The sequence below is a fragment of the Somniosus microcephalus genome, chromosome 8 (genome assembly GCF_052327205.1).
Source record: "Somniosus microcephalus isolate GS21.2 chromosome 8, FLI_Smic_1.0, whole genome shotgun sequence".
NCBI lineage: Eukaryota > Metazoa > Chordata > Chondrichthyes > Squaliformes > Somniosidae > Somniosus > Somniosus microcephalus.
In genome coordinates, this window is record NC_140994.1 from 238,526,114 (window position 1) to 238,550,504 (window position 24,391).

The window sequence follows — 24,391 nt, forward strand, 5'->3', positions numbered from 1 at the left end:
CCAATCAAGCCACGCTCAGCTAACTCAGGAGGACCGTGATGGAGCCTGAGGCCTACAATGCCCCTTTCCTTACTGGGCAGCATATTGACCAACCAAGCCTTTGAGGAAAGCTCAGACTAATGCAAGATCGTTCCAATTTATAGGTTCTGTGGAAGAAAAACAAAAAAGTCCTTGCGAGACCAGAATGCTTTTTTTTATCATCAATATATTTTTTCTGATTCATACATACATCACTTTTTTTTCCCCTCTTATTTTTACACAATCAAGGAAATCTCACAACAACAGGAGAAATTCTAAAATAAATACTATAAAATAGAACCTTCAAATAAATATTCTTACAAGAACCCTTTTCCAACAGAATCAGAAACAGATCTCTACACAGCTTTTCATGTTAACACAAAGGTGCCAAGTTAAACATGAACAGGAAATTGTAATGGCTGGTACTGATAGCATGAATTTCAATGAAGTTCACAATTACTCAAGTTGTGTCTTAAAGAGTACCACACAAATGGAGATTTTGTTAGGTGCCAACTTGGTTGGATTTTCCGGAAATCAGCAGGGATGTACATTAATTCTGTCTCTTTCTTTCTTTCTCTCTCTCACATGCAATTGGAGTACTTTGATGGCACAGTAAAGGTTTAGGAAAAGAATCCTCACACATATTGAACAATCATGATACTACAGAACAGAATTAGCTCAATTTTCTTTTGGTTTCTTTACAATCTTCTTAAACTCATTTTCTTTCTCTCTCTCTCTCTTTCTTTCCTAAGGTGCTGACTTATGCTGAGGTACGGCTCTATGGGCACTGGCAGCCCTCTAGGATCTCACCCAAGTGGTCATGAGTGAGCCTAGACAAGAGTGTTGAGTAGGCTCTTCAATTAGGTGAGGGGCATCTTAGATGAAGCCAGCCCTGCCTTCAACCAACGTCCACACATGAGCATTTTCTAGAACAAGTCATTAGCTAGCAATCGGACGAGTCGATTTTGCCCTGCCTCGGTAAGACTCCCACCACTGCCCATTAAACCCGTCTTCCTATTAACTGATCACAACTGACATGGTTGAGGAAGACTGTAGGTGCTAGTTTATATATCCTTGATATAACAAGCGTCTGGTGAGGATATGCCATCCCTGTCATTTGTTTTCTGATAGAAAGGTTATGACCAAGTGACCCAAGTCCTGTCCTCAACATTCAATGATGTTGTTGCGACAAAAGCTACCAAAACACATTAGACTCCTGGCTGGTTTTACTTGGGTCTCTTTCAGTCAATTCTTTCTCGTCAGAATTTTATATATATATATAGAAAGTGCCTTATTTAAATCACTATAGCAAGAAAACACCCACTACACTTGGAGCAGAAGAACTTCTCAGTCAATGGGATGGTTTTAAAACAAAGTTACCTGTCTTTAGAACTACTGTATTTACAGCACAAACATGGAACTTGGACAGGGTCCACAACTGCATGTTACATTCAACAGAAGGGAGCAATACTTTTAAGGCTGTATCAGCCTTTTATGCACATTTACAAACAGTGACACATATTAGGGAGCAGCAATCCCAAAACTGAGCTAGGCAGATGAGAAAAAATATAATTCAGCACCAGTGCCTACATTCAGTTTCCACTTTACATTAAACAGTAATCTAGAAAGTGTAACTTATGTTGCTCGCAGGCACCTGTACAATATAGCACACCAGCCTGGTTCAATTTGGGCTTTGAGTTATCATTGTGCATACATACTAGGGATGACTGGGGCAGAAGGAGACTGTGTAAATGGAGGATAAAATAAAGGGGCAAAAAGACCCTCGGCCTTCTCCCCCCAGCTACACTCCTGTCAAAGAAAACACCACACAATACACATTTATACTTTGTGAATGGAATTACAACAGGCTGACAGTTTTAGATAAATGGAAGCAGCAACAAAGAGGCAAAGCACTTGTCTGTGACTTGTCTATGGAACGTCAGGCTACTGAAGCTGTCATTTCACATCCTCCGTTCAGACTATCTGCTTTGTTCTTTCAACATTCATGTTCAGCACTGCGATGCTGCACTGCCTTTCTTTCAAACGCGTGGTAGAACCCAGGACAGACTAGCACTGCAACGGCAGATTTTCCTTGCCGAGTGAGAAGAACAGTAAGTGCAGCATCACTGGAGTAATATTCTATTCACTCTCTGATCACTATTCTGGTTGGCCCTGAACATCCTGTTTCCATTAGTCATGCTGGTCTGGAAACTGGACTTCTGTCCCCTGTGGGCAATCACACCACATACTGCGAATGCTGGGTTTGCTTCAGTTGCCTGCAATATTTAGGGGAGGATTGGAAGGAGGACTGAGATGCTTCATTTGCATTTTAAGCTGCATGTGTAGAGCTTCTCAATAAATAATTATCGGTAAAGATATGACATCAAGATCGTTAAAAGTATGTATATGCAATTCTGTAAAATACATCTGTACTGCAATCCCTGTGCACTATATGATCTAAGTTCCATGATCCAGTAATACTATCAGTGGCAAGTCATTGCTCAGTTTAGTCCCAATTATTTTCTGGTTTTCTAGGTAGAATAAACATAGGCATGGGTTGGTCGAGGGTTTCTCTATACTATAATAATTCATTCCCAATAGTCGTTCTCATCCAGGAATTTCAAATAATAAGTTTTCTTTTTTTTTAATCTCATTTTACTAACAAGTATATATATATTTTATAAATTTAGTTCAAAAATGTTTCTATTTTTATTATTGTGGAATAATCTTGTGGATATTACACACGGATGGAAATAATTGATGGTAATTCCACAGAGAAAGGCTTGGGTAGAAACTATTTTCATTTTCTTTGTCAGAAGCATTGAAATTGTTGCCTTTCCGCTTCTTCATTTCCTTTTGTTAGAAGACATTCCAATCACTCCCCCTAGTCTGTTTGCTACAAGGTCTTACACAGCTTCCCTCATTTGACAGGTGCAAATATTGCCCATTCTTGCTACCGTGCACAGCACTCCTTTAAAGCTGCGTGGGACAGGCTACAGGGACTACACATACCTTTGAACAAGCAATCTCAATGGCCTAAACTCGCATATTGTTGGGCAGTTGTAAATTGTTTAAATAATAAAGACATCACATGTGCCTTTTCTCCCCCTTCCTCTCTCTCTCTATATATATATAGTTTTTTATAGTAATAATGGTAAATTATTATTACTTTTATATATAGTAATAACTTTTTTTACTGCATTGTCAGCCGTTATTTACTTGGTTTATTTTATTTTGAAAAGAGCCATTCTATTCGTGCCTGCAGTACTTGTGAGGTACAAATCTCTCACACCTAATGAAATAATGCCGTTAACCACTGGCACTGCTGATGTGCTAAGAAACACTTGTGGTGCAGAGACCAAGAAACCAGAAATGGACCTAATCGGGACTAAAAAGGAAATGTGAAATTTTGTTGAAGACGAATAACATACACAAAAATATTTTTTTTAACATTTAACCGTGAACCCTTTCTAGCATTCAGGAAATGACTTTCTGTTGTGTAAAGTCAAATATCGTAACGCATCAAAAGCTTAAATGGCCTATTGGGTAAGAGAGTGGGAAACCTTACCTAAAAACACTAAAAATATTTTACTATATTGCTTCAAGATTCCAATCTAAAGTGTCTAGTAAGATTTTATTATGACTTCATCCAGTTGTCGGTACAAACAGTACACTGAATTTTGCAGTAACTATAATTCCGCTTTAAATGCCATTTTCTCAGACTCTTTTGGCACAGCGTGGATCAAGATTTTGGATCCCACCTGATGAGTGAGTGATGCATGTGATCTAGGAAGCTTAGGGAAATATCTGCTATCGCTAGTATTCCAAAAAAGACCCTGTGTGCGCAGTTACTGCGTCGAGGCTTCTGTAACCTTAGAACACATAAAAATGTATCTCATTAAATTCTGTATGGCATGTCAAAAAAAGCAAAGTAGACTGTAAGAAATGTTGACATTAGCAATAGGTCTGAAATCCATCAGAATGACCTCAGCCAATATACTACATGGTGGGATTTAGAGGTAGTCACAGGCTGTTGAGGATTTATCCTTCCTTCCGCCCACCCCCACCCCCACCAAAAAAATGAAACCCTTCAGATTTTGAATAGAACATCCTCCAAATATCAGCAATAAAGGCATAGATTTCTAAAGAACTTAAAAAAAACCCACATTTAGCTGCTTCTTAAAAGTGTCTTTTAATTATAGATTATGTCCATTTCAAAAAAGCAACGGGAAGGTTTTGCCCACTCACTACTCAACAGACCATGTAATTTTTTGAAAGCAGAAAACTTGCAAAGGCTTGGACTAGAAAAGCACGGATGTGAATTATAGTTCCATTAACCACATCACACGCCCCCCGCATCAGGAGGGCTTCTCCCCAGTGCAGGCCGACACCTCTGGAAGCTTGCAGTACACACTGTTGGAATTCTTGCAACGGCACCCTGGGCGGCTGACGGTATCGTAAAACTTTTGGGTCAGTTTGACGCATCCAGTCGCTGGCAAGTAGCAGAGCAAGCAAGGCAGGAACACCGACATGGTGCCCATGCAACACCACCGGGCACAACAGTTAGAGTGGGAGCAGGAGCAAGGGTGGTCGGCACCGAGCCCCTCGTCATCCTCGCTGGTGCAGTGATAGAAAATTCCTGTGACCAGACACATGCAGGTGGCATAGTTCACAACGTTCTGGGGGGAGCACAGACACCTCTGGCTGCAGACCCAGCAGTAGGGCAGAGTTCTGGGCGAGGTGCACTGGTTGCACTTGCATCTCCCGCAGCCCTCGCACAGCAGCAGGTGCTTGCCAGTCTCCTGGCGGTGGGAGGTCGCTTTCAGGTCGGTCGCTTTGGGGGTGGATGATTTGGGCTGGGAGCGCACGGCCCTCTGACAGCCCTGCTGGTCGGCCACCGGCGGCGGGGCCACATGGTCCAAGAGCCTCTGGTCCGACGAGGTGCTGCTGCCGCTGCTGCTGACCGAGCTGGGCCTGCCGGTCAGAGAGGTCCAAGAATGGTGGGGCAGGTCGTGGTGGTCACAGCGCTGGTCGGGCTGACTGACAGCCGTTGACTCCGGATGAGGCGCCCTGCTGTGGGGATCCGGGATGCTGTTGGGCTGGGTGGCGATCGGGTTTTCCACGTATTCGTTTTCCAGCCGGCTGGGCTTCATTTGGTCCATGGGTAAGATGGTCGTGTGCTGCAATCTGCCGTAAGGCAGCCGGCCGTCCAGGAAGGGTTGGAACACAGAAGCGGGGTTTGCAGCATTCCTGAGAGCGACCCGGGACTCCATTTGACTCAATCCTCTTGATCCTCACTCAAGATTTCCAGCCCCTGTCGAAAAGAAAAGTCACAGATTTATACAAAAGTGCCACAACGTTGACCTCACCATACCACACTCTCTAAAATGCACCTGACCAAAGGGGGGCAAGCATTCCATTTGCTTTACATGTTACCAGGGAATTCGTAGGCTCTGGGAACTTTTGGGGGGGGGATCTCTGCATTCAAGAGAGGTCACAGGCTGCAGTGTTGCTTTGCTGATGCTTGAAGATGGAGTTATCAACTCAGCCGGATCCTCATGGTATTTGTGACCGAGATCACATGTCCTGCAAGGTGGAAACCTCAAGCATGTCAATCAAACCAAGTCATCAGTCCTGAAATTAATATACACGCAAATCGCATTGCAGGCTCGTCGTTTCTCTCGTCATGCTCATGTATAGATCAACGAAGATAAGACAAACAAAAAAACGAAAACAAAACTGGGAAATAGGAAACTTTGTATCAATAACTCAAGGCCCTTAAGGAAGATTCATTGCTTTTTTTAAAGGAAAAAAAGAGAAACCCCCTGTATTCTCTTACCCTTCAAACTCAAGATTTTTCCGTTCTACTCCAATTACATCGATGATAGAGAAATTTCAGGCCGGGGATCCGTCTGTATTTCTCCTTCATTCTTGCCCTTTGGTTTCGCTCCCGCTCGGGTGCTGACTGTCAAATGTCTATTTATTCACAAACCCGACGTGCTGCAGTCACCCAGGGAGAGGGCAAGGCTGCTGTACCTTAAAACGGTGCAATAATCGCCTGCAATGTTTGCATTACATGCGGGCATGTAAATATGTACAGGGTCAGGCCGTGGAGAATACTAGCACACCGATTGATGGGACAGAGAGAGAGAGAGACAGGCAAAATAATGTTCAAGGCAAAATATTTCAATCAACATGCCCCAGATTATACAAGTCTCTTGTACAGTAAGATAAATATTCCCTCTTGAATTACTGAAACAACATTTTATAAATTAAAACGCCTGGTTTCAACAAGACTACCATGGAAAGGGGCAATACGCAGATATTTATTCCATATAATTACCGTCAAAAAATACAACGGGATATGCTTTAAATGAGACGATATTTTGTGTTCTAAATAATACGACATTTGAACAAGCACGCGAAGAGATCAAAGGATGAATCACTATTATAATTTTAACTCTGAAGACGGCGAGTCTGCATCTCCGGCTCAGTCAATAATGGAATTTCATTCATAAAATTGCCGATTAATGAATGGACCCATTTGGCAGCACTCCGGGGGGCCAGGATGTGTTTTTCATCAATTTGAATAATCGATTCAAGCCATTGAAAGATACAATGGGACATATTTTCATAATAACCCTCATTTGTAATTGCGGGAGACGGGTTTACACAATAAACTCAACCTCTACTATTTAAAGTATTAACTCTGAAATGGCTTTAAATCCGGACATAGTTTTGAGAATCGGATTCCCCGTTTTCCATTTTAGTTGCTACAAACAAGATATATATCAAGACACCGAAGAACATATTGTCACGATTAGTACGTGTTAAAACTGCGGTTCTTGTGTAGCTCGCCCCGCTACAGTATCCTGTCGAAATGTTTAACATACAGTGTATAGATTTATAGAGAAATCGGCGCTCTGTGAAATCACAAACAGGCGTTTTCTACAAGCAAGATTTATGCTCATTGCACTTCTATCTCTTTGAAATCTACTCAAAAAAGCAATTCAGTATTAATTTTAAAATATTATTTTTTAAATAGGAAATAATAATTCTGATCATACTATCCGTGCACGATTGAAGATTTAGAGCAGGGAAGAGGATCGGAATCACATAATTGTAATATTTAACTAATAAATGCAACCTGTACGACGCTAATAAATAAAATATACTTACTTTAAACGTCCCCAGAATAATAACTAGCTCCGCTAACACCCAGGTGCAGTGGGGGATGCTGTGCTTTGTAGATGCAGTACTGCTTGGCGTGAGGGCGCACAGTGGCGGATTCTGCGTAATTTTGTGAATGAAAACGGTTGGCAGCGGATGGCAGGGTAGTATTTTCTTTAATTTTGTTTTAAGTCAATACCCAGCATACAAACAATGCACCAATAAACTTAATAACCCCCCTCCCAAGCTGCAGCAATAACCATTCGGGGGATATTGTGGATGCAATGGTTGTTTTTGCAGCTTCACAGTGGAGACTGTGGATGAATCATTGGTAAACTGCAGAGTCTCCGACTCAGTCCCGTCCATCAGCCCCACTTTCTGTGAAATGTGATTTTTTTTTCTCACTCTCTCGCCCCTCATGAATGGAGAGGCGCAGCCAACGCAGTGCGCCACGGGAGTTGTAGTCCGGCCCCCCGTTCATTGTCCCGGGAGCGAGGGGGTCGGCAGACTACAACTCCCGTCAGGCCGCGCGGCCCGCCTCCGCTTCCCACGGCTTCATTTGCATGCCCGGCTCCCTATAGGGCCGCGGCGTGTCCGCCCGCTGCTGATTGGCCAATCGCAGAGGAAATGCCGCATCCGGCGGCAAGCGATTGGGCGAGCCGAGGTGGGCTTGTAAGCCCCTGCGCAGTGATTGGTCGGAGAGGCGTTCATTGAGATATTCTCTGAGGTTGTTGTGAACTGAAAAAAAAGAATGGAGACAGAGCGAGCGAGCAAGCGGTCGATATTACTTAAAGGGACACTGCCTGTACCCCCCCCCCCCTTCACTGTTGCAATAGCCCCTTCACCAGGGGTTTCAATAGGCTTGCAATGAAGTCGACAACACAACATTCACGTTCTGTATCTTCTTTAGCATTTATTGCTGAAGTGCTAAAATGTCCCTGACAAGAGGGTGGGACTTCGGGGTCCTTTTAAAGCTCAGCCAATAATGCTCTCGAGTTGCAATGGAGGAAAGTCAGCTTGGCTGAATGCAGAGACCTCAGTCTTTCAATTAAATCGCCAACCGCAACTATAACCTGCTCCGTGTGCACACCACATTGTGCTTATGTTTTAATAAATAATGGCTGGATCAGAAGTAACGTGGAATTAATACTGTCTGCAACTATCCTGTGGGATTTTATGTGTATAATAATATAATAAATGTCAAGCCTTAAACACACCCACCTAAAACCAGAGTTACTGGCAGCAATATACATTATACAATATACATGTTTGTTGTCTGTAACACTGCTCAACGGCTACAGAACAGATAGTTTGAGCTAAGCATCCCTCAAATTCTGCCCATGTGCATCAAAACCATTTTGCAATAGGCAGTTCAACACTGGATGGATGATTTTTCTAAATGAAGGACATGGGCACTGGGGAATTGTACATTTTTCCACTTTGGGCAAATAATGTCAGTATCGAGCTTTGTCCAAAATATAGTTTAACCCTAATTTCAAACGAGCACCCACATTCAGGCCCAGCACTCAGGTTTGGCTGGCCTGGGAGCAAGGTACACTTCTCCTGTCCCACGCTGCTCCATGCGTGGATTCCATAATGAATACATTAGGGAAGAACATTTTCATTCCAAAAATCAACTGGAAAGCAAAACTGGTATGGTACACTTTACAAAGAATTTTTTTTTTAATGGATTTATGTACAAAGCAAAATGATAACCGATTAACATGACCCCCCCTGACAATTTTCCAACTGGCAAGTGAGTTCAACAAAACGAAATCTGAAAATGATTCAAAATTTCTCGCTTTCCTCTCATCGATGAGCACTCTGGGCTCTCATCACTTTCCTTGGCCCTTTGTACTGTACATCCACGTTCTACTAAAGCTCAAGTTAGCTCATGAAACATCTCACAATATCATCAGTTACCAAAGACAAAAAGACACAATGGTGTGTTTTCAAGGAGTGAACATTCCACAGCATGTTCAAGTGCTTTGCCTTGAGGACCAACAGCTTCCTTTGGAGTTTCCCCTAATTCAAAGGCACCTCCGGTTCTCAAAATGCCCCGACTGCAAGTGAAAATGATTACATTTCCCACAATAGGCACCTTTCTGACCTTTGAGTGAATTTGCCTATACTTGCTTACTTATGGAGAGTGCCCGTGCTCGGGGCTTGACTTCACTCAGTTGAGCCACAAACTCATTTCACTTTCATACATTTTTCTTTATCTTTGTCTTGGCCTTGGGAAAGCTAAGGCTGTGCACCACTCTCCCCCATTTAGACTTGCTGAGTGCCAGTCTCAGTTCAGCTCCGTGGCATAATACAGAGATTTGATTACGCAGGAGTGCAGCCATCCAGAACCAGCTCTCCACATTCAAATTGCATGAAAAGAGCACGATCTGATGGCAGATTCATAGACGCTCAGTTTTGTGGTTCTACAATACCATCGGTTCCCTGCAGGTTGGATTGTTTATGCCTAGCAATGCAGCCAATGACAAAGAATGTATCTGCTATCAGCTACATATTTAAGTGAAAGTGTCTATAGGATCTTTACCCTGGGCAGAGAAGGGAGATTCTCATCCCACCAGCACCGGCTGGATTAGAATCCAGGTCCCAGAGGTGAAAGGACTCTGTTCTTATACCGCACCATTACCCACAATCTTTTTCAATTAAGGGTTGTGCAGGTGTGCAACTTTCAATCAGTGGTTCCACTCAATCACTGATTCAACCATAGACCCGGATTACGATACTATAACACAGAATAAGCACAGTGTGAGTGATAAGTGTAGAAATCCACCATCAAAATTACTGAAGTGTAACACACTGAGGCACACTCCAACCGAGACAAGAACAATAGTCATTGGAAAGTGTGTTGCACGGTCGTAGCACAATCAAGGGGTTCAAAGGACATCAAAAACACTAAGTAGAGTTTAGCAAATCAACTGAACATCAAGGTATATACAATTACACACACAGTTTTTTCATGGGGTGAGTGGGGGTCGAGGGTTGGCAGAACCTTTCTGTGCCTGTCTTTTGCTGCACCAAGACAGAACACACATACAATTTCTCAGATGTGACACACTGTCATGAAGGCTCATAAGGCAAGATACAGGCAAAATACTGGAATGTTATATAAAGTTTCATTATTTTACAGTTTGGTAATGTTTTTTACAGTAACCTATGCATATTACAATCACACCTCATCTTAGCAATCTATAATGAACCAGTTTAGCACGAATCCCCTGAAATTACCATTCAAAATACTCCAACATACATTCAGTTAAAATATTCAATAACGGGTTGCTTTTCTTTACTATATTTTCAAGTCCTGATTTCTGTATTTCACTGGCAGCTTAAACTACAAATTAAGATTTATAGCTTACATTATAAGCAATATCCAGAGTAATAATATGTAGTGCTGCACATGTTTCAAAAAGCATTAATTTCTTCCTTGAACGCCTTAGAAACTCACAGAATGAAACCATTAAAGTTCCAAAGTTTATCCTTCAGCATCCTCTCAAGTCCCTGAGGTGGTGTAAAATGCCTGTAAGATTTACAAGTCTTCTTACAGTGTTCCACAGTATTAGGTTCAAAATAAAGAAAGATTCAATAGTTGCTTATTAGCATCAATAGATATATAAAAAACATCCTTCACATTTGATGTTTTTTTTAAAAATAATAGCATCATATAATAAGTGCAAGTACTAACCTGTCTCTGCAGCGGGTACTTTAAATAAAAGCATTTTACACTTAAGCATCCTCCTAATCCACACCAACTTACCTCTCTGCAGATCAGCTCGAGTGACAGATGCCACTGGGAGCCTATTGCTTCTGCCTCTCTACCAAGCAGCGGCTGAGACATAGAATGGGGATGCAGGTGGGCGGGAACGTGCAGATTGAGCTCGCTCAGCCCACCCACATCAAACAATGCCAGCCCCTTGCCATGCAGCAGGGGTGCTACGCCGCTTGGCATCTATTGAATGCGTACTTTTAATTAAAAATATTTTTGAAGTGGCAGCTTGTTCATGGTGGAACTGCAATATGCGTGATTCTACCTCTGACGGTCGCTTTTCGGGCAGATTTATCTTTTAAAATTCTGTTTAAATCACGGCGATAGTTCATTGAGAACAGTATTTTTGCCATTTCAAGCTCTATCTAGGAGCCAACCTGACCTATTTAGGTAACCATAGGAGTGAACCTTTGGTCTCACGAGACCAGTAAAATGATTACTTATCATAACCCAGCAAATTCAATAATGGTGGGGAACGTTCCACCACTGAGCTACATTTAATTAATTAACACTTTAAATCAAGTGTCAGCAAAGGTGAATGTAAGGTGTCGAAATTCCAACTCATTCAATCTTGTTTTGTTTACCATCAGTTCAGTTTTGCTTTCCTAAAAATGCAACTTTTAAGTTTCTTTCTACAATCGCAGCTTATTTTGCCCTATTGGGATTAGTAATTCTACACTCCATGTATGAAACAAAATGACCTATTTTCATGGGTCGGAATAAGTAAAGACCTGATAATATCAAGTACACTCACTGGCCGTTTCAGCCGGGAGTAACCTGGGAAAATGTCACAATTCCGCCTCGACGGGTCAAAGCTAACTTCCCAAGAAATACAAAGTATTGCTCAGGATTCCTACTGACGTCATCAAAACAGACAATTTGCAAATATTTGCGCACAGCCCGATTGATCTTTCATTGAACAATTCCAACCAAACAACAGAAACTGCTGAACATTTTACACAGAAGTGACTTGACTACTGAAATGCGTTGCTGTCTCCTGGTGATTATTTGTTTTAGCTTGCTAAGCATTAATAAAGGCGTAAAAGAGGACAAGCAGGGGAGTTTCATGGTTAGATCGAAATTCCATAATAATCATAAAATCAAGTGTGCATATTGCACCTTTGCTTCCTCTAAATATAACTGATTCATATACCCAGGTAATTCTATCCGAAACAAAACTATTCTTATATATTTAATGAAAAGAATTTGTGTTTATGGCACATTATCACACCTCTCAGAAATAGCATCTCAAAGTGCTAATACAATCATAATATTGAAAGGAAGTGGCTGTTCAGTAGCAAACACAGCAGCCATTTTGCGTTCAATAAGATTCAGAAACAGTAATGAGATAAATAACAAGTCAATCTGATTTTTTTTTCTGTTGGTGATGGCTGAGAGAGAAATATTGGCCAAGACTAATTGACCTTCTTTGAATAATGCCACAGGATATTTAATTTCCACTTAGTGCTCCCTCAGTATGGCACTGGAGTTAGTTGGTCACAGTCTGGGTGGCAATAATTGGCCTGCTGTATGCCTCAGAGACATGGACCATGTACAGCAGGCACCTCAAAGCACTGGAGAGGTACCACCAACGCTGCCTCCGCAAGATCCTGCAAATCCATTGGCAGGATAGGTGCACCAATATCAGTGTTCTTGCTCAGGCCAACATCCCCAGCATCGAAGCTTTGACCAAGCTCGATCAGCTCCGATGGACGAGTCACATCGTCCGCATGCCCGATACGAGACTCCCAAAACAAGCGCTCTACTCGGAGCTCTGGCACAGCAAGAGAGCCCCAGGTGAGCAGAGGAAACACTTCAAGGACACACTCAAAGCCTCCTTGGAAAAGTGTAACATCCCCATCGACACCTGGGAATCCCTGGCCCAAGACCGCACAGAGTGGAGGAGAAGCATCCGGGAAGGCGCCGAACACCTCGAGTCTCTTCGCCGGGAGCAAGCGGAAGCCAAGCGTAGGCAGCGCAAGGAGCGCACGTCAACCCAAGCACCCCACCCACCCGCCCCTTAAACCACCGTCTGCCTCACCTGTGACAGAGACTGTAGGTCCTGCATTGGACTCATCAGTCACCTGAGAACTCATTTTTAATGTGGAAGCAAGTCATCCTCGGTTCCAAGGGACTGCCTAAGAAGAAGAATTGGCCTCAACAACCCTGAGTTAGAGAGGAGGAAAATAAATGTCCAGTTGGCTCTCTGATGACTCTTGCTGAAAAGTGCATGTGTGTGGATATTGTGTGCAGCCAGAATTAGGCTTGGCTGTAATGCCATCCATGGTCAAATAGCCCACCAACAGTATCCAGCTACTGAGATTCATGTAGATATGTGTGCGTTAGTGTCTGGCTCTTGGAAAAAGGAAGAGGACTGAAGACCTCCTGATTACCCATGAATAAACACTATTTGGGTGCGATGGTGAGGGGTGCCTCTGCTACCTTTGGAATCGCATCACAGTAAGGAGCCGATGCCTTCAGGCCATAGAGGAAGGAAGGAAATTGGAAGAGAAAATTGGTGAGAAAAAAATTGTTAACCTGTTAGCCGACTGCCACAGTAGAGGTTTTGTGTATAAAGCACATTTGGGAAGCATTAGCTTTTGCCTAGATGTCACTGTGACACTGCGATCTTTGAAGTTTAGGATCTATAATTAGGAAAACAGAATAGAACATCTTGAGTGCAGGAGTTGTATTTTTTGCCTGAGATGCAACTTTGTACAATCATGGACACATGTGTCCATTTTCTTAAATAGTGAAACTTACTGTAGTGTAATGATGTTGAAGGTAAAAGGGAATGATGAACTAATTTGTTTCCTATAACCAGAACTTCATGCGCAAGAGTATGAATACTACCTCAGTATCTATTAAAGGAGCCTTCAGTTCTCCCTCTTTGCTATTGTCAAGCTACATACCAAAAACAAAGCATAACACACACACACACACACACACACCTACTCAATCACACCAACAATGATTATTATAATCAGAGAAGCATACAGCACAGAAGGAGGCCATTCGGCCCATCATGTCTGTGTCTGCTCTTTGCTTCCACTGCTACCACAGAACCATGCTAATTTAAATTAAATTAAAATGTTACTCTTTATTTCATGTATGTCTTAAATGACAGGTGACTGGGTGCTGCTACCCTCTTCACTCTGGCACCCGGGCTCAAATACAACAACAACTTGTATTTATATAGCACCTTTAACGTAGTAAAACATCCCAAGGCACTTCACAGGAGCGTTATGAAACAAAATTTGACACCGAGCCACGTAAGAAGATATTAAGGCAGATGACCAAAAGCTTGATCAAAGAGGTAAGTTTTAAGGAGCGTCTTAAAGGAGGAGAGAGAGGTAGAGCGGCGGAGAGGTTTAGGGAGGGAATTCCAGAGCTTAGGGCCCTGGCAACTGAGGGCACGGCCACCAATGGTTGAGCGATTAAAATCAGGGATGCTCAAATACCACTCCGCCTGATGGGTGGAGGTCTCCTCTCTCTCTCTCTGCTGGCTGTGAGGGTCCTAAATGGAATGATTAGGGCTAGTCTTGATTCAGTTCCAAGCAGGCACAGAGCCAGAGTACGAAAGAGTCCACACTTTTATGCAAAAAAAGTGGCAATCTCAGAGAAGCCAGAAAAATTTGTGCAGAGAGGGAGGTGCAGTAGTAAGGGATATTAGTCCGAGGCTGAGATTGAGGTGAGGGAGCATTGTTGGGATAGATTAGAGAGAGATTTACTCAACATCTGTCCACACTATAATCTGAACTGACAGTAATTGATGATAGCCCAGCGTGCCGAGAATGGAAAAGTATTCAATTTCACAGTATCCTCAAGAGCCCAAAAATGAGATTAAAATAAATTTTGAGAAACTTTAGAGAACTGCTCAAATTAATACTAAATTCTATTAACCAGATGACAGGAAACTTTCAAGTCAATTCTACCTTTAATGAATTAGCTGTTGAAACTGGCGAGACTATTACAGAAATGGTTATATACAAATAAGTACAGATCAGCAGTGACCCTGTTAACACTTCACTAGAAATGAGAATACATGAATTAATTGCCTTTTAATGCTTGCATGCAGCTCTCAAAATCAGGGAAATAGCTGATTTCACCAAAATAAGGAAAACAGAATTCCTGACACACAGTCAGAAACCTATTTTTAAAAAGTTCCCTGAGGCAGTGAGTTGCCAATCTCAGCTTCATCGCTGAGCAGATAGGAGAACGCTAGAGCAATGGGAGGCAGGTAGCCCAGCCAGACCTACATAATGACAATACCTCCCTATCACTAAAAGAAAATGTTTTCTGGTCATTTGCCCCAGTACAGTTTGCAGGACCTTGCTCTGCACAAATCAGCTGGCGTGTTTCGCTACATAACAACAGCGACTACATGTCAAAAGTCCTTCACTGGCTGTGAAGCGCTTTCCTTTGCTGTTGGAAATAGGAAGAGCTTCGACAGCAAAGACCACAGAGCGCAGCCCATCAAGTGAAGGAGCTCCACCTTAGTGTGGATAGCACTGGGAGACTAGGGAAAATAAAGAGGAAAAGACACCCCTGAGAGTGCAAAACAAAGTAATTGTTATAACGTTCAGAATCAATTGTAGTATCATTCAAAAGTGCGTACAAAGACTTATTGAAGCACAGCATGTTATTTGTTTACAGCTTTATAACTATTTTTTTTTTAACTCCTCTGATCTCTTCTGGTGCTATTAAAATGAGTTGGAGCTTGCCACCGACACAATGGTTGTTTGATTCTAGTGGAATGCTAGGACAGTACAGAAATAATCAGTGTTTATGTCTTCAGTTTACAGGCCCCAGCAAAATCCCAGGGCCCTTCACTCCCACAGAATAAACAGATTATCTCAATAGTGGAAGTGACTTCAAGGTGTTTCTTCGCTTGTGCGAAAGACTGTCAAATTTATCTTAATCCATCCTAAAAGATTCGGGTTTCAAAATAATTTTTTTAAATGTTTTCCTTTTAATATTAATGGGGTAAATGGCAGCGGTTCAACATGCAGACTTGTACGAGGACAATCCAAATCAGACGTGTCTCCTGAAAAATGTGGATAGAAAGGCCATGGGTTGGAGTGAAGAAGAAATCAATGGGGCTAGGAATCGCACCTGCCCGGTTTTGAGAGTCCAGTTATCGAATGGGCTGTCTGGAAATTTGTAAAATATAACTCGCGCCAAAAACAGTAAAGCGGCATGAAATGTTACCACCTACTTCTGAAACTTCTCATATGCAGGCATTAGTTAGTAAGGTTTTCGATGAAATTTCATCAGAAGCAAGGTGATTCTCTGAACTCAAACCATGGTCCCACCTGTGCTGATATGGTTTTGGTAGAAGAGGCAATCCTAATCCCAACAGTTTTCACACGGTCCGGTGTAGTAATAGATGTGAGAGAGAGCCTATTGAGTTTGTGTGTGTACATCACAATGACACAGACGGTGGGGGAGCGGGGAGGGGGGGGGGCGCACAGTCAACTTACAAGGGGGTCGGAATGCACATCTGCAGCTCCCCAAGATGGCATTTGCCCAATAATGGTAAACCTGGCAGAGCTGTGGGAACAAGTCCAACACATTTATAATAAGGGGCTTTTTATTTTTTTTCCCTTCAACGTACCCAGTGTCTGTTTATACATTAACTGGAGCATCGCTACATTAACACTACCACATTACCAATGTAGCCTTAGCAATAATGGTTTCTTTAATTTAGGATTATAACCAGGGATTCAAATAAACTATCCAGAGATCCTTAACAAACAAGTTATAAAGTTTGACCTTCACTGGTAGACGAATATGAAAATGTGATTCAAATAATTATGACAGATATATTTTCCCTCTAACACTCCCCCAAAACATCCTTCGCATTTTATAAATGTGTTGCTGTGGCCCATCACGGGTGAGCAAGGCCGCTGGTTTGTGGGTTTTAATGGCAGCATCTCAGGATCAAATCCCCAAAACACTAATAACAATCTGAGAATCCTATGTCATAAAAATGGAATGTGATTTATTGGGTCACCATCAAACCAGTGACCCTGATTATAAACAACAGAATCAGGGAATGCAGCAAGCAATCCCCAGAGCGCCAGTAAAAAAACAATCCCGGAATCCCGTGTTATAAAAAGGGAATGTGATTTAGAGCAACTGCGAACCAGTAGTCCTGGCTATGGGGTCTGATTCAGCACATATAGGCCAATCAGCCCCATCCAGTGAATGAAAAGAACACACAACCCGAAGGCCTCAAATCTCAACTGTGTGCAGCACAGTCAGGATCAGGGCACTGACTGGGGGAGGGGGTGCTGGATATAAGTGAGATTTCTTTTTTAATAGTCAAATTCTGACAGGGTTTGCAATCCTACCCAGTTTACTGAAGGAGGCCCTCAATAAAAACATTTAATTTTTCAGGCGAAAACAAAAGAAATAAGGCTCCCTTGTCTTGTGGCGGTGGTGAATGCACAGAAGGATATATTGGAACTTGACCCTTCATCTCTCAACATGTCAAAAGAGGTGCGGAACAATAAACTTTTGCGACTGTTTAACAATTGCAGTGAGTAAACAATGATTAACATATTAAACTTCGAACGCTGGTAAGAATGAGTGGGGCCAAACAGTCTTGAGAGCATCACAGAAAAACGCCCCACTCATTCTTGCCAGCATTCGAAGTTTAATATGTTAATCCAATTTTTTTTTAGTCAGACCATGTAAATTAATTAAAAAATGCTCGGCTTCATCTATTTAAACAGATCAGACTGCGGCATCGGGGGCCAATATTTAGGTAGCAGCGCCGGAGAGTGAGGCTGAATGGGCTGAATGTTGGGAGGGAGGGGATGGCAGGATTTCTTTCTTCAAGCAGCGCTGGTGCAGACGGCCCCGCCTGGCAGGCGCCGTGAGCCTCACAAAAGGACAGGATGTGTTCATTTGTAAGTAAACCACAGAACGGAAATTATTGTAATTTTCTCTAAAGTATCCTACTGTCTGCTCTCCGCCTCCCCCCGGCACACACAGGCAAAAAGGAAGAGAGAGAGAGAGAGCGAGAGAGAGAGAAAAGGAATCAGTTTGAACGTGCAGTGAAGTTTATCCATGAGCCAAAGTCCAAAAATGTTTTAAAAATACAGAAAGAACATTTTAAGAAATGCTAAGTGCACTCGTCACTTCTTTAAAAAAAAGTTGTCTGAAAGGAAAAATTAAAGCTGTACCTCAATCCAAAGTTGAAACAGATCGGAATATTTTTTATGATTGAATGTCACAAGATCATTTTCCAGTTAATATGGTTTGAGTTAAAGCAGTATTTTGATATTTTTTAAGAACCACTCCCTGTTTTTTTTTCCTCACAAGTTATTTTTCGGTTTATTTTTAAAACGAGTTTCACTTTCCAGCCGGGCAGAATAAAATTATATTTAGTAAGCGCAGAGAAGCTGTTGGGGAAATGATCGCAGCGACGTGAGTTTAAAAGCTGAAACCGAATGTGGCTCTGATGGGGAAGAGAAATTCAAACACCCGCAAATCTCGATTGCTTTTTGTTTCCACAGTCGAAGTTTGGCCAAACAAGAGGTAAAAAAAAAAGTTGCTGGCCTGTGCTCCAATTTTACAAGTTAAACGTGAATTACTTTTGGGAAAGTCCCACTTGTATTGTTAATTTAAAATAAATAAATCTGTATTCGGGAAATATCCAGCCACTTGTGTGACATGTTTTAAAGACGGAAGTTTGCACACAAACACGCACACATTTATAAAAATATATATATAGTTTAATGCAGGTTTAGATTTTAACAATAGCATTGCACTAAGCGATACCAATGCTGTTTCTTTCCAGAATCGGAAGCCTTTCATTAAAAGTGGCAGCGATCAGGCGACCCCACCATCATCACCCCGCTGCAAGGGCAGGTTCGCTTTAAGAAGGGACATTTAAGTTGAGAAGTCAAAACACTCACCGTGAAACAGGACCAGGGAGGCTGGCGAGTGGACCTCGGGAGTTTGTCTCTTTCTCTTTCGATTGGTCTTTGTGCGCTTTTGCAACTGATGAGACCCTCCATGTATCGATCGCCGCTGTTTATTGTTGGCGTGCTGTCGCTGTCAATCATCCTTTTTTTACAGCCCGGAAGGAACGGGGACTAGACAAACAAGAGGGATGGGAGGAGAGGCTATACATCGTCCAATAACAACAAATACACCATTCTAGCACTTAGCAGCGAGGAATTGTATCCGCCAGCTCTTATTCACTGAAGGGTTTTGTTCCAGTCGCCATGAGTTTTGCTTCTCGCCCGTTGAAAAACTTTGAGAGAAGATGAAATGAGAAAATTGGGAGAGGAAAGAGGTTAAAGTTTTTTTTTAAGTTCTAAGTCATCATAAAGTTTGATTGCTAGTGTTAGAATTGATTTTAATGGCAAGTGGAGAATTGAACCTCATTACTAGACACCGCTGGTCACAGATCAGCCATGGTCTAACTGGATGGCGGAACAGGCTCGAGGGGCTGAATGGCCTCCTCCCGTTCCTATGTTCCCGGTATAAGCCGGGTTTTGGGGTTCAAGCCCTACTCCAACACAGCGTCAGCTGTGGCTCAGCTGGTAGCACACTTGCCTCTGAGCCAGAAGGTTGTGGGACTTGAGTACATAAAGCTAGGTTGACACTCCAATGCAGTGCTGAGGGAGTGCTGCACTGTCGTTAAACCGAGGCCCCGTCTGCTCTCTCAGGTGGACATAAAAGATCCCATGGCACTATTTCGAAGACGAGTAGGGGAGTTATCCCCAGTGTCCTGGCCAATATTTATCCCTCAACCAACTTAACAAAAACAGATTATCTGGTCAGTATCACACCGCTGTTTGTGGGACCTTGCTGTGCGCAAATTGTCTGCCACATTTCCCATATTACCACAGTGACTCCACTTCAAAAGTACTTCATTGGCTGTAAAGCACTTTGAGACGTCCAGTGGTCGTGAAAGGCGCTGTATAAATGCAAGTCTTTTTTTCTTTCACATAATCTAGGTCGACATTTTAGTGCAATACCAAGGGAGTGCTGCATTGTCAGAGCTGCTGTCTTTCGGATGAGATGTTAAACTGAGGTTCTAAATGACTGCTTTTTTAGTTGGATGTAAAATATCCCATTGCACTATTCAAAGAGTTCTCCCGCTGTCTTCGCTCTACATTCATCCCTCTACCAACACCACTAAAAACAGTTTAACAGGTCATTTATCTCATTCGCTGTTTGTCAGATCTTGCTGTGTACAGACTAGCTGCCATGTTTCTCGACATAACCTCAGTGGTCACACTTCAAAAGTAACAGAGAGTTGTGGGGATCTGGAACGCTGTACCTGAAAAGATGCTGGAAGCCGATTCCATAAATAATTTTAAAAGGGAGTTGGACAGGTACTTGAGGATGAGCAACCTTAGAGGGTTATGGACAAAAAGCGGGGATGTGGGACTGAGCACGACTGCTCTTTCAAAGAGCCAGCACAGGCACAACAGCCGAATGGCCTCCCTCTGTGCTGTGAGTTTCTATGATTCCATGAACTCATTAGTTGTGAAGCACTTTGGGATTTCCTGAGCACGTGGAAGGTACTATATTTCAATCTTTGACTCTGTGGGTAGCACTTAGCTGTCTGCCCTCACTGACCTATACTGGCTTCCAAAATATCTCATTCAAAATTCTAAATAGTTCATTCCAAATTTAAGCTTGGAAGCCAGAAATGGCCTCCAAACCCAGGCAATCTGAACCTCAGGGCCAAGACAACTAAGCTCTGTTTGTGATAACATTTCTTAATCTCTGGTATGTCCAGTTTGAAGATTTTTCTTAGCATTGTTGCTTCAATTGTAGAACACTAAGATCTGTTGGTATCAGCAACTTGAGATACATACAAATGAATTAAACCTTGTATGTAGCCCCCAGGGATCCATGTAGATAATGCACTGCAGCAACTCGCCAAGGCTTCTTCGCCAGCACCTCTCAAGCCCGCGACCTCCACCACCTAGAAGGACAAGGGCAGCAGATGCATGGGAACACCACCACCTCCAAGTTCCCCTCCAAGTCGCACACCATCCTGACTTGGACATTCCTTAATCGTCGCTGGGTCAAAATCTTGGAATGCCTTACCTAACAGCAATGTGGGAGTACCTTCACCGCACGGACTGCAGCGGTTCAAGAAGGCAGCCCACCACCACCTTCTCAAGGGCATCAAGGGATGGGCAATAAATGCTGGCCTTGCCAGCGATGCCTATGTGCCAAGAATGAATTTTAAAAACCTTCACAATCTAAGCTATTCACTGGCTGAAAAATTAACTCAGTAGTTGGTTTCAGCCAATGAAACATTTTTTAAAGTTGCTCTCCCCTCCCAAAACAGACTGCAGACTGTAGGAGTCCTCTGTGAAATGAGTCTCAATCCAGTTCTTAGTGGGTAAGGATGGGCCTGCAGCCCAAATTATATATAATTCAGCACTAATTTGCAATTTCACTCAGAAAGATTACAGGATGGTTAGTGTGGAAAATGGAAAAAGTGTCACATTGGACATCACTGCAGGAGTTCCTCAGGGCAGTGTCCTAGGCCCAACCAACATCAGCTGCTTCATCAATGACCTTCCCTCCATCATACAGTCAGAAGTGGGGATGTTCGCTGATGATTGCACAGTGTTCAATTCCATTCGCAACTCCTCAGATAATAAAGCAGTCCATGTACGAATGCAGCAAGACCTGGATAACATTCAGGCTTGGACTGATAAGTGGCAGGTAACATTGACACCACACAAGTGCCAGGAAATGACCAACTCCAACAAGAGAAAGTCTAACCACCTCCCCTTGACATTCAATGGCATTACCATCGCCGAATCCCCCACCATCAACACCCTGGGGTCACTATTGACCAGAAACTTAACTGGACCAGCCACATAAATACTGTGGCTACAACAGCAGGTCAAAGGCTGAGTATTCTGCAGTGAGTGACTCACTTCCTGACACCCCAAAGCCTTTCCACCATCTACAAGGCACAAGTCAGGAGCGTGATGGAATACTCTCCACTTGCCTGGATGAGTGCAGCTCCAACAACACTAAAGAAGCTCGACACCATCCAGGACAAAGCAGCCCGCTTGATTGGCGCCCCATCCTCCACCTTAAACATTCACTCCCTCCACCACCGGCGTACTGTGGCTGCAGTGTATACCATCTACAAGATGCACTGCAGCAACTCGCCAAGGCTTCTTCGACAGCACCTCCCAAACCCGTGACCTCTACCACCTAGAAGGACAAGAGCAGCAGGCACATGGGAGCACCACCACCTCCAAGTTTCCCTCCAAGTCACACACCATCCTGACTTAGAAATGTATCACCATTCCTTCATCGTCACTGGATCAAAATCCTTGAACTCCCTCCCTAACAGCACAGTGGGAGTATCTTCACCACAAGGACTGCAGCAGTTCAAGAAGGTGGCTCACCACCACCTTATCAATGGGTGTTAAGGATGGACAATAAATATTACCCTTGCCAGTGACGCACATATCCCGTGAATGAATTAAAAAAATTAATAGTAGGTGGGTGTTCCTCTGAGGTTGGGGTTGAGGCTTGTCATTTATGCTGAATAGATGGAAGTTTACTTTGTTTCTCAATGTGCTATACCTGACCTGGGAGTACTTGAGGCTGTCACTGAAACCAAAAATGGGAAGAGGTCCATTCCCCAGCACTAATATCCCTCACCACAATGAGCACAAAAGGAAATATTAACAAAAAATGTTTGAGTAGATCTTTTAGTTCAAACTAAACTAACAATAGAGACAATAGTATAAGAGGACACAATAATCAAACTAATAAGGGGCAATTTTAGGACTGGCATCAGAAAGTTCTTCACAGAATGAGTCATCAATCCACGGAATGGATATCAGGCAGTGTGATGAAATCAAAAACCCTGAAATCATTTAAGAAATGGTTGGATGCCATTATGGGGTGACTGTAGGGTCATTCTGAATGGATGCATTAAAATGGGTCAAATGGCCTCTCTCATCTGTACCTATCTTGTAACAGAACAGTTTGCATGAAAAGTATACCCAGCTAACAGGAATAGGCACCTCAAACTTGTTGATAACATTCACCAAAAACACCGCCTCCAAAAGCAGTCTCACACCAGTGTAGGGATTTGCTGGCCCAGGATAACGACTAGTTGGCATTTCCAAGCCACTTTTGTGCACCATAAGACATCACATGCTGCATGCCTGTAAACATTACATGTTGAAAGGAAGGAATACAGCAGTTTATATGATTTTGTGGGTTGTACACTGTGTTGCCACTAGGCTTATCATATTAATGCCAATGCACTTTAGGAAATGTCACACTTACACCAATATGTGTGAATGCTGCATAATAAGCTTCTCTTATAAAACTTTTATTTACCTTGTCAAATTCCTCCCAACACTACCACCAGTGACTTTCACAGCCTCAGGACATCCTAAAGTGCTTTACAGCCAACAAAGTACTTTTGAAGTGCAGTCACTGTTGTAATGTAGGAAACACGGCAGCTAATTTGCACAGCAAGCTCCCACAAGCAGCAACGTGACAATGACCAGATAATCTGTTTTTTAGTGATGTTGGTTGAGGGATGCATATTGGCCAGAGTAGGAGAAGTCCCCTACTCTTCTTCAAAATAGTGCCATGGCATTGTTTCTGTCCACTTTAGAGGACAGGTGGGGCCTCGGTTCAACATCTCAGCCGAAAGGCGGCACCTCCGACAGTGCAGCACCCCCTCAGTACATGCTATGAAAGTTTCCCACACCCACCAGTACTCTACCAAAATCCTAGTGGAAACAAAAACACTGCATGAAAATTTCAGCCACCCACCAATATATTATTCTAAATGCAGTTTTACTTTTCCCTGCGGGCATGTGGTGAGCAATAATCCAAAGGAGACCAGCTCATTCCGTGCACTGTTCTCCCCCTGAGTTATATTTCAATTTGCTGCCACTTCTTAGAAGGCTTGTCTGAAACCAGTTTGCAGCCTGGAGATCCTGTTGGCTGTGCATATATGAGATTTGCTTACCGACGCATGCACCGTGATATTAGGTCGTGGCCAGAATAGAAGATGGTTGTTTTGGAATTACCTCCCTAAATCTTTTCGCCTCCCTCTCTTCCTCTAAGACTCTCCTTAAAACCTACCTCTTTAACTTTGGTCACTTGTCCGAATGTCTCCTTTCGCTCAGTGTCAAGTTTTGTCTGATAACGTTCCTGTGAAGCGCCTTGGGACGTTTTACTACGTTAAAGGCGCTATATAAATGCAAATCGTGGTTGTTGATGGCAGGTTTTGCAAGACCCATTGGCTTACCATGCCATTGGGTCCACTCTTATATTTGAGAGTACCGTCGACAGCTAGAGAATGACATATCCACGTCGACAGCTCTCTCCTGTGGTTAAACCGCCTTAAAATGCAAATAACAGCACCGCACTTCGTGTCGT

General features: G+C 42.9%; 1 protein-coding gene and 1 long non-coding RNA gene across 3 annotated transcripts in view; one reads left to right on the plus strand and one right to left on the minus strand.

Moving 5' to 3' along the window:
• Positions 1-182: 182 nt before the first annotated feature.
• spry4 (sprouty homolog 4 (Drosophila)) lies at positions 183-18,986 on the minus strand. Of its 2 annotated transcripts, none has more exons than XM_085995826.1 (2): positions 18,901-18,986; positions 183-5,332 (listed from the first exon to the last, which is right to left on the minus strand). In XM_085995826.1, exon 2 carries the CDS (start codon positions 5,289-5,291, stop codon positions 4,377-4,379), a length of 915 nt encoding a protein of 304 aa, XP_085851952.1. In that variant the 5' UTR covers positions 5,292-5,332; positions 18,901-18,986; the 3' UTR covers positions 183-4,376. The 2 variants fall into 2 exon arrangements, with proteins under 2 accessions (XP_085851952.1, XP_085851953.1); XM_085995827.1 differs by lacking the exon at positions 18,901-18,986 and adding an exon at positions 7,198-7,580.
• LOC147114181 (uncharacterized) overlaps positions 17,795-24,391 on the plus strand; it is a 31,273-nt gene continuing 24,676 nt past the window's right edge. Inside the window, exons 1-2 of the long non-coding RNA XR_015079364.1 lie at positions 17,795-17,889; positions 18,783-19,283. This is a non-coding gene — a long non-coding RNA (uncharacterized LOC147114181). The remainder of the gene's footprint in view (positions 17,890-18,782; positions 19,284-24,391) is intronic.

Excerpts from the sequence above, each read along its gene's own strand:
- spry4 (XM_085995826.1), bottom strand. The coding sequence starts at position 5,291 with ATGGAGTCCCGGGTCGCTCTCAGGAATGCTGCAAACCCCGCTTCTGTG.